Source organism: Patiria miniata, unplaced genomic scaffold, assembly GCF_015706575.1.
Source record: "Patiria miniata isolate m_02_andy unplaced genomic scaffold, ASM1570657v1 HiC_scaffold_5, whole genome shotgun sequence".
Lineage (NCBI taxonomy): Eukaryota > Metazoa > Echinodermata > Asteroidea > Valvatida > Asterinidae > Patiria > Patiria miniata.
Genome location: NW_024037072.1, coordinates 3137420 through 3152441, shown reverse-complemented (window position 1 = coordinate 3152441; position 15022 = coordinate 3137420). Strand labels below are relative to the sequence as shown.

At 40.3% G+C, this 15022-nt stretch overlaps 1 protein-coding gene across 1 annotated transcript; it reads right to left on the bottom strand.

Moving 5' to 3' along the window:
* Positions 1-3697: 3697 nt before the first annotated feature.
* On the bottom strand, positions 3698-11280 carry LOC119740310 (NEDD8-conjugating enzyme UBE2F-like). Its single transcript, XM_038215578.1, has 6 exons — positions 10985-11280; positions 9571-9737; positions 8679-8812; positions 6927-6997; positions 6022-6112; positions 3698-5414 (listed from the first exon to the last, which is right to left on the bottom strand). Exons 2-6 carry the CDS (start codon positions 9722-9724, stop codon positions 5298-5300), a joined length of 567 nt encoding a protein of 188 aa, XP_038071506.1. The 5' UTR covers positions 9725-9737; positions 10985-11280; the 3' UTR covers positions 3698-5297.
* Positions 11281-15022: the final 3742 nt, after the last annotated feature.

The window sequence follows — 15022 nt, the reverse complement described above, 5'->3', positions numbered from 1 at the left end:
AGTTGCAGTTTACACCGTCAAGCTATAAAGGCCTTTTATTAAACAACTTCCGAGATTTGAGGTTTCGGGTTGGGTTTCTTTTACGAGTGCTCAGATACCCATGTTTAACTTCAATAGGGTACCCGGTTCCCATACTACCCGTAAATGCACACCACTAATGGAAGTATAGAAAACGAAGACCCCTAAAACGAAGACCGAAGACCCACTCGAAAACGAAGACCCACTGTTTTCTAGTGGGTCTTCGGTCTTCGTTTTCTGAGGGGTCTTCGTTTTCGATACTACCCGCCACTAATGTTGAAAGCCTTGTGCATCCTACTCTAGAGAGCCAAAAGTGTTCCTATGGTTTTGAACTTGCTGGTTCCAATTTCATGGTGCTACTAAGCAAGAAAAAAAAATTACCAACATTTCGTATTCAGCAAATGAGCGGAGAACCAGTGGAAGGAATACAGACAATCAAATGACATTGTGGCTGGTAACCAGCTGATAAGTCTTCGCTAACTTTCTTTACAGCTCCATTAGGTTGGGTCCAGTGTTTTTTTAGCATGCAAGCAGGAAGTTACTGAAAACAGAAAATGACTCTGTTGCAAGATCCCCGACATATTTAAATTTGAAATGAATGAATTCAGCAGCCAGTAGTGGGTTAAAAGGTTTACCCAACCAGTAGCAGTATCCAGTGTTTCCACAACATCAGGGGAACCTCTAAGCCTTTCCAAATACACACACAGGTCAGACATAGGTAGAGATTTTGGAGCAAACACCACTCCCACACCCAACCCCCACCCTCATCCTATCCCCACATAGGACTAAAATAGAAAAGCCATTTACAGGCATTCAATTTCTCCTTGGATCAGCTGATTTCCTCTGCTTTTTTCTTTCATTCACGTTGAAAAAACAGTACAATGTCTTCTGAAGTCTTGGAATTCCCCCTTTTTTGTGAATTTACAGTTGCATGCCTGCAGGCTGCAGGTAGGCTATTGTGCTGAGTTTATGCATTTCACTGGGTTAAATATGCACACATTACACTTTGGATCTCAAGTGAAACCAAATTCCTAGAATGCTAAACTCAAGGCGCAAGCTCGACATACCAAGAAGAGGAGACACTGCCCAATGAGTGTGGGCCAAACTCTAGTATTCCAGAAAAGCCAGGACAATCAAGAAGACTACAGTCCAATGATGTGGTCATCCTCAGCAGGATTTGAACCCAGGTTAGTACAAAATTACACCAAGCCAGCACAAAATCACGCCAAGCCAGCTACTATTCCAAAGTTTTAGGTGTATCAAGCAGCTACAGTTCACATATTTCCACAATCACTCATGGCATGTATTTCTCACCCTGTGGGCCATTCTATAAATGTAGGGTCTAAGTTAGCTGGAGTTACCCAGCCCTAAATTTTATCATTGGGTTGTTACCCAGCCCTAAATTTTATCATTGGGTTGTCATTTAAATGACAACCCAATGATAAAATTTAGGGCTGGGTAACTCCAGCTAGGTCTAAGTGTGACAATTTTCCAGTCCACTACCTCAGAAGAATGACTTGATACATTTTTAAAAATTAATTTGGGGTAGGGAGTTTGCCATTTGACATCACCCATGGAGGACGACTGCATAACCATATTTTTTTTTTAACCATGGTATAACTAATATCTGATTAGCAGAGTTTGTCCCTCTCTACTCAGGGAGCACCCCCCCCCCCCCCTATTAGTAAACTCTGACATCATAAGTGAGATTGTTTTGTCATCAAAGTGGCATGTGTTACAAAAGCAGACCACAAGAAGGCGCTTTCTGTGATTACTTTGTCTGATATAGTACAGTATAAATGTTTCAGACCAGTAAATAAACCGACTTCATACCCGTGATAAATACCCATACTTCCAAAAATCAGGGAAAAATCATCACAACTCTTCAAGTCGTTTGAAACACACATCAAATTAAAGCGTATTTCATCATCGTTCATATTCTGCTGAATTTTTGGGTGGTAATTCTTGACTTTTGGGAGAAATTTCCATCCAAAGATGATAACCCCTAAAAGTAGTCCTGAAGCCCATCACCATATTGAAAAATGATGTCTACACTCCATTGCAAAATAAATTCTAGGACCCAATTTCGTCAAAATTTCACAGAACTTTACAAGCTGTCAGTCCTATTCACGGCTTCCACACTTCTTTTCTACAAACCCTCAAGTTCATGGCCCACAAAACGCTCAAATACCAGAGAATTTGAGGGCATACAAATCGTGATGTGGCAGGGGTAGGCAATTTTGGGCCTTTTTACTGCCCTGCAACCTTTCGATCAGCATGCACACTCATTCACCTTTTGTGTTGTGGTCATGCCTTTGTTTGTGATTTCCAACAGCACTCAAATGCTGCATCCACATAAGTTATATCAGGCAAGGTTTCATAATACCTTTTGTATGCAAACTTGTTACAAGACCAATCAGTTACATGGAAGTACAGTGTATTAAACCCAGCTACAAATATCAAAAAGTAATAATTTCATCAAGCAGAGATTTTTAACATCTTCTGGAAGCACAAAGTTATTGTGATTTACTGCAATGCAATTCATTTTCTAAGTGGAGACTTTGTGGCTATAAGCATGGAGGTCTATTCCTACCTCCATGCTATAAGTGTTCAACGTGTTTCCATGAAATTCAGATTCTTCAGACTTTTAACCAGTTCACGCCGGGATTATTTTGACAAGAACAGAACGAAGCGCAGGATTACTTTTCACTCGACCTCAAGCCAGGCGGGTTGAAGCCATCACCCTCAGGCAGCACACTCATATTTCCGGCCTTGCTCGCTGCGAGCGGGTCGCTGACAGATATTTCCGGCCTCGCTCGTTGCGTGTTTATCCGTCATCCGTTCCGAATACCGCAAAACCTTTGCGTGTATACCTGGCCTCTGGCGCTAACCGGTTAACTTTAATTCAATCTGTAATTTTCCTCTGCGTTAACACGAGTTATGCCATCATTCGCCTGATTTTACAGATGCTGAACTCAATTTGACAAGAAAAAAACACTTGAAGCCTGACGGATTGAAAATCCTGTTGGCATTATTGTGCCTTTCTTTTTAATAATGCAATAACTATGGCAACTCTCCCATTTATGCTAAAACTTTGACGGGGTGTATAAACAGGCGTCCATTTCTGATTAGTCCATGAAGTTAAATAATTAAATACACAAACCAACTGTCCACAAACAAAGTCACGTATGTGTAAATTGGCCTTTATCCCTAATCCTCTAGGCTTTGGAAAGCTTATAAACCCTAACTCCCCAGCCTAATTTACTAGGAACCATACCCATTCTGGCAAATTTCAACACCCACATGGCAAATTGTACACACACACTGTTGGACTTTGTTTCTGGAGGTATGCCAACCCCAGTGTAAAAGACCATCTGTTTAGGGGTACTTGTACCTATCCCAACAGATTTAAACAAAACCTGCTGTTGAGCTTTGATGGGTTGAGTTCAGTTAGGGTTTTAATGTAACTTTAAAGGGATATCATACACTGGAGATTCCTGCATTTCATTTGTAACACAAATAACTATTTGCCAGCATTGCCTACAGTGATATTAGTGGCTTAATTAATACCTTTTTATTTTCAAATTGTACTACCTTTTCTTTCAGAGAATATCATATTGTTTACTAACCAGACCAGCTTTTTCTTGCTTGGATGAGACCCAGTGCTTTTGTACCTATGGTTCAGCTTCATGTACTATTAAATTTGTCCATGTTCTTGCTATTCATTTTCAGACCACTAACAGAAACAATAAGGAGTATAATATTCAGGTCACTAAAAAGTGTAATATACAGATTCGGGAGTTGTGGGTGTTCACTCAAATCTAAAGTAAAATGTTCAAAGTAAGTTTAAGTCTGACGATCAGACATTCACGTGTGCAGAGAGAATGTACGGTACGAACGTCTGATATCCTAACACGCAAATTTTATGCGACCCCGCACAACAGCCAATTGGAGTTAGAATTTAGAAACTGTGATGTCATTTCAATCAGAAATGTGGACTAAGCTGTTGATAGGTCAATATGGATGCCATGTTTTTGTAATACGGCAATGGGTTAACGGAACTCCCGATAGAAGGGTCAGAATCTGATGTTAAGGCGCAGTCTTGTTTTGCTTTATAATTAACCGCCGAATCTGCGCGAATGTCATAGACGCTTGTGTGAAAGTGGCTTTTCCATAGACTACTGAATTTTCAGCTCCCGCATACATTTCAGTTTGCATGAATGTATCGTTGTGATAACCCAATCTTACCGTTCAACCATTTTCTAGGATTTTCAAGTGTTGAGGTACATGTACATTAAAAATTTAGTTTGCTTGGAGAAGTGCCTATAAGAGCAGCGCCTATTCTCTATAAGTACATGTACATGTACACCGTGCAGGTGTATGGATATTTTACCTGTTTGTATCAATGACTCCATGGATATGTGTTTTGTGAGTGGCAGACACTGGTCAGGGAAATACCATAGAGTTACACTCAATTACTTAGAGCACTGACTTCTCAATCATTGCGGAGGATACTTTCAAAGGTGCCCTAGGCACAGATGTTTTGAATCAGCATGCGTGATCGTCGAACATCTTGAAATTTGATGGCTTCATTTACGTACGGGTATAGAATACAAACGCAGATCGGCAAATACCTGTACTAAAGCCTTCAAGTGTTCCATACGTTTGTGCACAAACATGAATGCCCTCTAGTAATTTGACATAGCTCTATAAAAAAATACTTATTCCAGATATGTGAGCTATCTACTCTGGTCTCACTGAAATAAGTCTCGTCCAATGCTCACTCCATTGTGTACACCGATACGCTTGACACGCCCCCAACCAAGAATTCAAATCTTCAACTCCACACCTACATGTAGCTGCCTTGCTTCTTCAAGTGTCTTCAATTGTTACACGAATCTTCTAGTTCTCAGTCAATCTGGTCCATAACTTGCTTGTGTCCCAAACCAATCAATCACATTTTCAACTGCATCATCAGGTTCTTGTGATGACGTTCCGCTCCAACCTGTCTTCGGTTCTCAACTCGAAGGGGCTAATCACAGAAGAGCAGGCAAGCTCGAGAAGGAAGGTTGCTGTGGCCTCGCATGGTATTAGCTGATTGAGTAGATTCTTAAATATTAGTAAATTGTTTGATCGTCAGGAACAGAGGATGCATGGCTAACTCCTCTTTCTCCAACCTGCTGCTCGGAATCCAGACTGGAGCAGCTCAGAAATGCCATTCACTGCTTTATCCCACTTCTGACACCAAAAAAAATCCTCCTCGGGATGGACGTTATCTATCAGCTCTTGGCATACCGCTCTACGTAATGTCGCACTTTGGCTTCAAAGTCACTTCTATTGCGTTGGTAGTGTTCGGCGGCCTCAATGTTCAATGGGTCGTCAAAGTTTAGCAAGTCCTACGGTGGGGGAGAAAAAAGTGACATGTATAACGTACCGGATTTGAATCAGTTGGCTGACTTATGCAAGTTAAGGTGGCCAAGCAGCGTTTCTCTGCACTAGTTTGAACTCATGGAAAATAGTCGTACTCGTAGTCATGAATATGAACTTTAACACATGCTCATGAAAACAAATTGCCTCATACTCGTACTCATAGCAAGGTATTCATACTCGTACAAATAACTGCAATGCTTATATAGCGCTTTTCCATCGTATCAACAATTTCAAAGTGCTTTACAATTATTCCCCGTTCATCAGGCCACGAGGCTACGCGGCAGCCGATATCAGCGCACATTCGGTCCTCTACCCTCACAGGTACCCATTCATACTCCTGGGTGGAGAGAGGCAATTGTAGTGAAGTGTCTTGCCCAAGGGCACAAACACCATGTACCTGGCAGGGTTTGAACCCACTCACCATCATACATGAGTCAAACACCATAACCACTGGACCATGGCGTTCTACAACATGGTTTGAGGGAAGGTTGTGTGAAATTACTGGTCCCTCAGTGCTGGCTGTATTTTGCATTTGTTCAAGCTCATGAGTCAGTGTCCCACAACCAGACTTACCGAGAAGAGAAAACTCAGACCCCAGGCGACATCCTTCATTCGTCTTGTTGGGGCCCAGCCAGTACCGTCCACTGAATGCTCCCTGAGTATACTGCCAACACACAGGAAATCCAAGATTAGTGTTTAACCCTAATCCCCTAGTAGTTCCTCAGAGCTACCCTGCTAAATCCAACAGAGTCCAACCGGACTTTCCTGTTCAATCCACTATGCCTTATTTTCAGTTGCCTGCTGAATCCAACAGAGTCCAACTTGCGTTATAATGCGGTTCAGTTGCCTGCTGAATCCAACATTTTGCATCAGGAATGTACACAAGGGGTTTACTGCTCAATCCAACAGGCTCTTTCGGGTATATGATATAGTTGGATCCTACTGGATTCCGCAGGGTTAGAGTAAAGACATCATTTCTTGTCCAGTGATGAACTTCTTGCGAATTTTTCTTTCAAGGAACCACATATTCTAATGTGGAGTTACGTTTGATTTTTTTTGTGGGCAGTTTAATTCTTACTCGTTGTGAAACTCCTAGCCAGAATCCTCCTTTCTCATATGTTATTATTCTATTTATTTAATTTCTTGGCAGCTGTCAGATTAAAAAAAAATTTCTTCAGTGGATCCTATTGATTTTGTACACACCATGTTCTGAACTGGAACTTGGCCGCTGAACACGGCCTGTCGTCGTAGCAAATATCGCACCGTGACGGGGCCTCGGATTTTTGCACAATTTGAAGTTATGGTGAGAAGTCTCGTACAAATATTGCACAAATGACTCAGGAGTCAGTATTTGTGGTGTTTGACTTAATTTTAAAATTTGGCCGATATATCTTTTCTTTTTCAAAAATATGTTGTTTTCGGCCAAAACTAATCCCGTTGGCAAGTGGTTAAAAATAAAACACCCAAATCAAGCTTACCTAAGGCAAATGTTTCCATCTTCTGATATGTTGGGATGCCATATTCTTGTGAGACACTTCACAGTAGGAGGCTAAGAAATCAAGGGTAAACAACAAATGAGCACACTGGACATGAAAGAAATATAATGACAGAAATATATGACTGCATAAGTAAAGAAATATCACATCCATGTATATGGGTCTGATACAAAATCCAATGACTGGTTTTACATGAATGCACTTGGTTTGATAAGGGAATAAATATGTACTTGGTCAGTGTTAAAGGGAAAATACAACATTTGCAAGCATCGAAAAATAAAACTACCAAGTTTTTATGAAATACTTTACAGGATGTTGGTAAATGACAGTCTAAAGCATCCTGTAAAATTATGGCACCTGGTGTGAAGTCATTTTCAAGTAAATGGTATTTTTGTATACATTTCCAACGGTGGTCGGCCGACCACCGTTGGAAAAACCTAACTATTTTTCAACTGCTGCTCCAAATTTACTTTTTTTTTCAGTCCAAATTTTGTTTGCTATTGGTTGCATGTTCATGAATGGGGGCAGGCCAGCTAGACTGGTTCCCTTACCGTACAATTTTCCGGCATCTATAAATTGATTCATTTAATTTTCAGTGGAGTCAGGGAACCAGACTACTTGAACATTTTTGGGTTTTTTTTGGTTTTTCCAGCATTTTCGAACACAAAACTTCAAACATGTCAGTGCAACAATAATTTGATCTATTATACTAACCCCTCAAATAGTTCATTTCTGAAAATTAAAGCAAAAACGAATGATGTACATTCCCTTTAAAGAAGTAGGGTTTAAACTGGCTTGGGGCCTGGATGCGGATAATGGCCCGAGCCAAATCGGCGACCAGGCCAGTTTTAAATGTACCGGTACTTTTATAAATTTCCAACAATTTTATCTCATGTTTTGTGAAACACCCCTCTAGCTATGTTTATGATATGTGCCTCGCGCGAGTAGTATTAGAAATCTCCTTATATGGAGATTGGCACTGCGCGGTGTGCCACAGAATGCAGCGGTGCTGAAAAAAAAGTGTTTAAAACCAGTCGGCATTTTATCAACAGTTTAAAACAACCCACCTCGCAACCAATAGGAATGGGTAAACCATCTTAGACATTTATAGATAAAGTTTAATAGTACTGTATGTCAGAATTTTATTTAATACTCGGACTACCCTGTCCCCTATCACCGCAGTCAATGTCCACATGTAACAGCCATGAAGCTCTGTCATAAGTTAATGCGTTAACATCCTTCCAGTCATAAGATTCTCCAATCAGAGCTTGCTAATGTGTTACTACATTGTACCATACAAACTGTGTACGTGAGGACTGATAGAAGAGATTAAAATTGCGCTCACAATACAGATGTACCATTTTTTCATCAAATTTTTTAATAATTAATTTTTAAAAAACAAATCAGGTTTTGAAGGGAAAACATTCTTGGAAGAAAGTTTGAAAAAAAAATCAGAATTTCAAATGAAATCGGAAGTTTCACTTCTGCTGGGAGTTAAATTATTCCCCTGGACGTGGTTGAATCCACTCCCCTTAGTCTAGTCTCAATATGACAGCTCAGACTTTCCTTGGTGCCATACTGATGGCATAACAGACCGATTGGGTCTATGGGGTCAACGTAGTCATCTGAGTCAAGTCAGTCAGTCAGTCTTTATGAGATTAAAGTGGACCGCAGACTGGCCCTCAGGGATCAGCAAACATCAGGAACGCTACACCGACGCAACCACAAACTCACCACTATATTGTATTCTTCTGGGACATGGATACTGAAGACGAACCGCCCCCCTCGCCAGTAGCCCTCCTCTGGTGTCACGATGAGTTTAAAGGAGTGGAGCTTGTTTGGGTCCTCAAAATCCACAGTACAGGAAGCTGTTGAAGGTAAGTCAAATCAACAAGTTACTGAACTGAAATTGGGACGTGCAAGCACGACAAGGTATGAATTTCCATCAGGAGCAATGGATGGCTACTACTCGTGGGAGCTAAACGTGATTCCTTTTCAACGACGACTCATTTTAAATAAGAATTGAAAAGTTGAACAAATAATTGACTGGAGCGGGGTTTGAACCCGTGCGGAGTGCCATGGCCTAGTGGTCCGGAACATTGAATTTTGTGGTCTGTGGGCAATTCTGCAGGTTGTGGGTTCGAGTCCAGCCTGGGGTTCATGGTGCGTGTGCCCTTGGGCAAGGCACATTGTCACTCATTGCTTCTCCCCACCCAGGAGTACATGGGTACCTGTGAAGGTAGAGATGATTATTGTGATTGATTTCAGCTGCTTTGCGGTGAAATGGCAGCATCAAGCTGTATACTCCCCAAGGAGCTGAGATTGTCTTTGGAATGTTTCACTGGCCCAATGAGCAGGGTAATAATGCCATAGTGCCTTGCACACCGATAGGCCTACTGGTGTAACTGCAAGCACTGGTTGCCGTTCCGGTGCTCTACTAGAAGAATTTTCCAGCTCTATGTTGGCAGTATTTATTTAAACTCCCGACATCAGGCGACAAAGTCGCGTATGTGTAAATTATAGGCCTTTATCATTGCCTTGCATTGAACTTGTATGGACTTTATAAACTACAACACTGCTGCTTGCCAGCTCTACACACACAAAAAATGGTCTCAATTTTTCTCACACGGGAGGTTTACGTCCATTTCGGGCACTTCTTTATTGAGCAGCATGTCCCGGACGGACGCTCTCTTGGAGTTGTCTGATGTCTGCGGCGACGACAATGAGTTGTTGGCCCGACGCGCTGCATCCTCCTTTCGCTTCTTTGACAGAGTGAGCATCCCTGCACATCACCTGGATTCCATTAAGTGAGAGACAAGTGAATTTAACGCAACTACCACCAAAAGATGAACTCATTTATGCAGAACAAACAAGGACATGTTCCAACAATTTTCAATATTTACAAAATTCCTTTAATTGTAGAAGTTTTGTGTCACTCTGTTGACAACTAACATGCTGTAGCTATAGTTACTGAAGTCAACCATTGTTCATTTGTTTAATAGTTGTCGACAAAATGGTTCTTGGACTTAACTTCCCTTTCAAAAACAAAAAATACTCTGGAGCAGTGAATTGCAAAGCCTAGATGACATACACCTTAATAATTCTTATTCCTCCATGATAATACCAACATGGCTGTGCGGCATTAGGCCAAATGCAGGACATGTTTAGCGTCCCCGCCCGCTTGCTTTTTTGAGGCCGCCTCCTTTTTTTCCTTTCCCACCCCCCCCCCTTTTTTAAATAAAAAATATGAAAACAATGATAAATTTTAAACAGTGACATTATTTTGACCACTTTGTCTGTTGCATCATCGGTTGCTATGCTATGTGTTACCATTCAGCATTTAGTTTTATGAAAATGGGTCTGTTGACGAGATGAAGATATTTCAGAGGTTTCTGGATGTTCTTTAATTTTGAACAACAAAAGGAAGAAAATTTGTATTTTTGGTAAACGAAAAAAGTGTCAGGCCTAATTATGTATCATAATTAGCAATAGATAGATTTACACCCGGATCACATGGCACTCAAAACAAGTGAAAATCCTAAGATAAAGTGCTTCTGTTGGTCACCAAATTTTAAACCTCATGAATTTGTTATGATTTTTTTGCTAAATTCCATAGCTTTACTATTCGGCCTAGCTTCATCATATTTATTGAAAAGCACATTACGAATAGGCCAATGATTCATTGACCTATTCGTAATGTGCTTTTGGAAAGATTTCCATATACGAAGTTCACTAATTTTCCTCTGTATTGACTAAACAAGCCCCCAGATAGCAATTTCATGTCATCAAAGTCAATTTGACTTTTTGAGCAGTGAGAAAATACAAGCATTTTCTTAGAAAACACTTAGAATTTTTCAGTCAAATCTCATAGGGTTTGTACACAGGGTGTTGAGTGAACTTCGTATATGGAAATATTTCCGAAATGGGAAGTTACACAAGCTTAACGAATTTTTTATGTTTTTTTATTGAAGGAATATACTTAATTAGGCCTAGGCCTATACACTGCGCTTTATACACTGTATGCGCTCAGCTCAGCCTACCTGCTTTCGATTGTTGAACTAAAAAAATCAGAACGAAACTAGTGACGGCATGCCCACTACAATGACGGGAAAACACAACGGGCAGCCGCAGGTTTGAAGTGCATGTAGTGGGTTGAATTAACAATCGTTTTATGCTGATCAATGCGGTGAATTTCGAATATTTTCCTGAACATGCTGAATTGATCACACGGACATGACGGAAATGATATGAATGAAATATCACTGACAACTCTAGTCATAGAATTTAGAGTCTAGGCTCTAGACATATTTTTGCACGGGTACTTTGCTCGTTGCTTGAACCCGACTAAATTCCACACTGATTGTTCCAACCAACTCCGCGGATTCGTCCGGATAGATGTCATACGATAAATGATAGAGGACACACGAGACGTTAATGATCATGCTGAACGTCACTATATTTTGCTGTGCAGTGGAATGATGGCTGTCCTCCGATGATGAATAATGTTCTGGTGACCATTAAATTGAATTTAAAAGATAACCCCAACTGGTGGTCTCGGGATCGAGACCACCAGTAAAATGGCGTAAATCGGTGGGGGACGGGGACCAGGGCAATTAGTGCTCGTCAAAGGGGGGGGGGAGCTGCCCCCCCCCCCCTTGGCGATGGGCCTAATAATAATAGTGTGAAGCGATCTGAAAATTATAAACTTCTTCAAACTTAAGAATTTTAAACTTAAAACAGAGAGGTGAGGTATGGGCATTATATTTGGCATGGCAGGCATTCCTAATGCATTTCTTTTGTAAAGAAACAATCCTATTATAAAAGATGGATAACGATTCTAATCAAATCACCCCATGCGAAGACTGCATATTTTAAATACGAATTAACCAATACGTTGTGAATAAAAATACTTGTACTATATTTTATCCTCATAAGTCTTTTGGTTCTATTAAGAATATAATTAATTAGCTTTGGAAATTTTATTACAAACATAAGAAATCTGTTCCTTCCAGAGCATATTTTTATCAGTCTCAAGGCCTAAAAAATCTAGTACTAGGGACCTTTTTAAGAGAACAATTTTCTAAAAAATTAATGATATATCAGGTAAGTAACGTTCCTTTTGCCTGGATGTATAACATATAAAATAGGTTTTATCAGGATCATCTCTTAACCTATTTGCTCTAAACCAATCTAGTCTCTGTTAACCTCCATAGCCAATACATTTAAAGTCATTCCCAGAGGCGAGAAGAGTTGTGTCATCTGCAAATAAAATAGGCTTTGCAACAGAACAACAAAATGGGATATCATTAACATGAATTAAAAATAATAGTGGTCCTAGTGTGGAGCCTTGGGGGACACCACAATTAATATCTTGATGGCTGGATTCTACTCCAGTCAATATCACATACTGCTTACACTTATTAAGATAGCTACCAAACCAATCAGGTGCTACTCCCCTAATCCCAAGATAATGGAGCTTGTTTAACAGCAAATCATGACTAACAGTATCAAAGGCTTTCTTTAACCCTAAAGGGGCCGGGTTATTTTGACCATCTCTCAGCCGGGGGGGGCGGATTCTGCCCCCCCCTAAGATCTCGGCCATCGAGTGTCGAAAAATTTTGAAACTCAACACATGCATAGAGCAACTCTTCCTCAACATGCCCAAGAAATTTCATGACTATAGGTCAAAGGGTTTTGGAATTATGGCTAATTAATTATTCATATGTATGAATGGCAATTCTGCTCGGTGTACACGACGTATATGGGAACAGTCAGTTTTTACGGCGCGTAGCGCCGAAAAATTTTTCGCTACGCGGCAACCCGTGGTCCGATTTTTATGTTTTTGGTATCAAAAGATGCGCAAAGCTCGAGGCTAAAAAGTCATAACAGCTCGGGTCGCGAAAAATTTTTTTTTAGAGGTTATCGCGGAAAATGTTGAGGGGGGGGGGCGGATTCCGCCCCCCCGGCCCTTTTAGGGTTAAATCTAAGAAGACACCTAAAGAAACTTGTGAAGGGTCCTGATTAACAGCATCCGTTTAAATTGTTGTACAAATCAAGCATAGCATGAACGGTATTTCGCCCAGGGCGAAATCCATATTGGTTAGAACAGAGCAAATTATTAGATTCCAGAAAAAAACCCAATAAACGCTTATGTATTAATTTCTCCAAAATTTTAGAACAAGTATTCAATAATGAAATTGGCCGATAATTACTTGGATCCTGAACATCACCCTTTTTAAAAAGTGGAACAACTTTAGCCATGTTATACTTGTCTGGAAAAATTCCTTCAGTAAGGCCCAAAAAAAAAGTCTCCGGTTTCTGGTATGGAGCTTGCCCAAAAAGTGGTGCGGCAACGCGGCTTTTTTTTTTTTTTTACCTGACTTTTTTGCTTCAAATGTCGGCTGATGACTGCAAATGGTGCCCGACTAAACTTAGTGCAAAATGTACGGGAGTCCAGAGAGTCCACATAAAGCTTATTCTCGATCATAACCCCATCTAAAAACAGGTTAAAATTATGCTGCAGCAGGATTCCAGTCAAACCAGTGAGTTTGGCGGTTTTGAGACATCATCTTTTATTGAAAAAAAAACTTTTTCATTTTGCCGACGCGCATGGCTACGGCGACGCGCGCGCATACCAGAAACCGGAGACTTTTTTTTTTTTGCCTAAACGAAGCATAACCCTAAAAAAAAAAGGGCCGGGTTATTTTTGACCATCTCTCAGCCGGGGGGGGGGCCCTTAAGATCTCGGCCATCGAGTGACGAAACATTTTGAAACTGGGTACATGCATAGAGCAACTCATCATGAACATACCCAAGAAATTTCATGACTATAGGTCAAAGGGTTGAGAATTATGGCTAATTAATTATTCATATGTACGAATGGTAATTGTGCTCTGTGTACACGACGTATATGGGAAAGTTCAGTTTTCACGGCGCATACAGCGCCCGGAAATTTTTCAAAAAGTCATAACAGCTCGGGTTGGGGGGGGGGGGGGAATCCGCCCCGACACAAAATTGCTAATTTCGTCTGGCCCAGAACTAGACTTGTCCTCAAATTTCTTAACAATGCCAATAATGTCTTCGGGTTCCGTAGGTGTTACCAAAAAAAAAAAAGAATTATGTGGAGAATTAGCAAAATTAACATAATCTTTATTAGAGTTGGGTACATTCTGACAAGTAGTTTCACCTATTGAGCAAAAATGAGTATTAAAGGCATTATGTAATCTCCTGTGTGTCAGTAAGTACTTCATTATCAATGATTATACTAATTCCCAGAAGAATGTTTAAGGTTACATTTGATCATAGCATTAATGAGTAGCCACGTTTCTTTAGCATTACCTTTTTAAATCATTCAACTTATTGTGATAATAAGTTGTTTTAGCAATACGCTTCAGTTTATTAAATAAGTTATTATACCTTTCATAGAACGTAAGCATGGCAGGACTTTTAATTCTGCTAGCATTATACTTTTGTTTATTGTAACAAGACTTTAATAAACCAGGAGTCATCCAAGGAGATCTAAATGGTCTACGATGAGTTGTATAGAGCTGGGAGTCCTGGGACCGTTAATTTCTGAACTTGTGCACCAGTGCATGGGCGACAAAACTCTATCAAGAGAAATATTGACCCGGTATATAAATTGTGATTTGGCTGGTGTTGGCAATTTTGGGCTTCGGGCAGCCGCGGTCAAGCCATGGATGATATACAGGGTGGGTAAAAAAAAACAAATGTCGGGACCATTGTTTTAGTGAAGTTCTGTATGTAGCACTTTCAAAATCTAGGATATGAAAGCCCAATGCATAAGCTTTCATTTAGTACAAGAATCATTCAAATCACTCGTGTACTTTTTAAGTTACGGATTTTAAACACAACCACCGTTTTAAGGTTCTGTCCACGGATCACAGAAGTGTGTGTTCCTTCAGCAAAACGAAAACAATTCACACACATCCTTATGTGATTTGTAACTTAAAAGTAAATAAGTGATCGGAATGATTCAGGTACTAAAAGAAAGCTTATGAGTTGGGCTTTCATATCCTAGATTTTGAAAGTGCTACACGCAGAACTTCACTAAAACAATG

What these genes read in the sequence shown, in the direction of transcription:
- LOC119740310 (XM_038215578.1), bottom strand. Translation starts at nt 9,724, where the DNA reads ATGCTCACTCTGTCAAAGAAGCGAAAGGAGGATGCAGCGCGTCGGGCC. An exon ending in GATGGAAACATTTGCCTTAG is followed by an intron (nt 6,113 to 6,926) that starts GTAAGCTTGATT and finishes GTGTGTTGGCAG; the next exon opens with TATACTCAGGGAGCATTCAG. An exon ending in GTCTGAGTTTTCTCTTCTCG is followed by an intron (nt 5,415 to 6,021) that starts GTAAGTCTGGTT and finishes CCCCCACCGTAG; the next exon opens with GACTTGCTAAACTTTGACGA.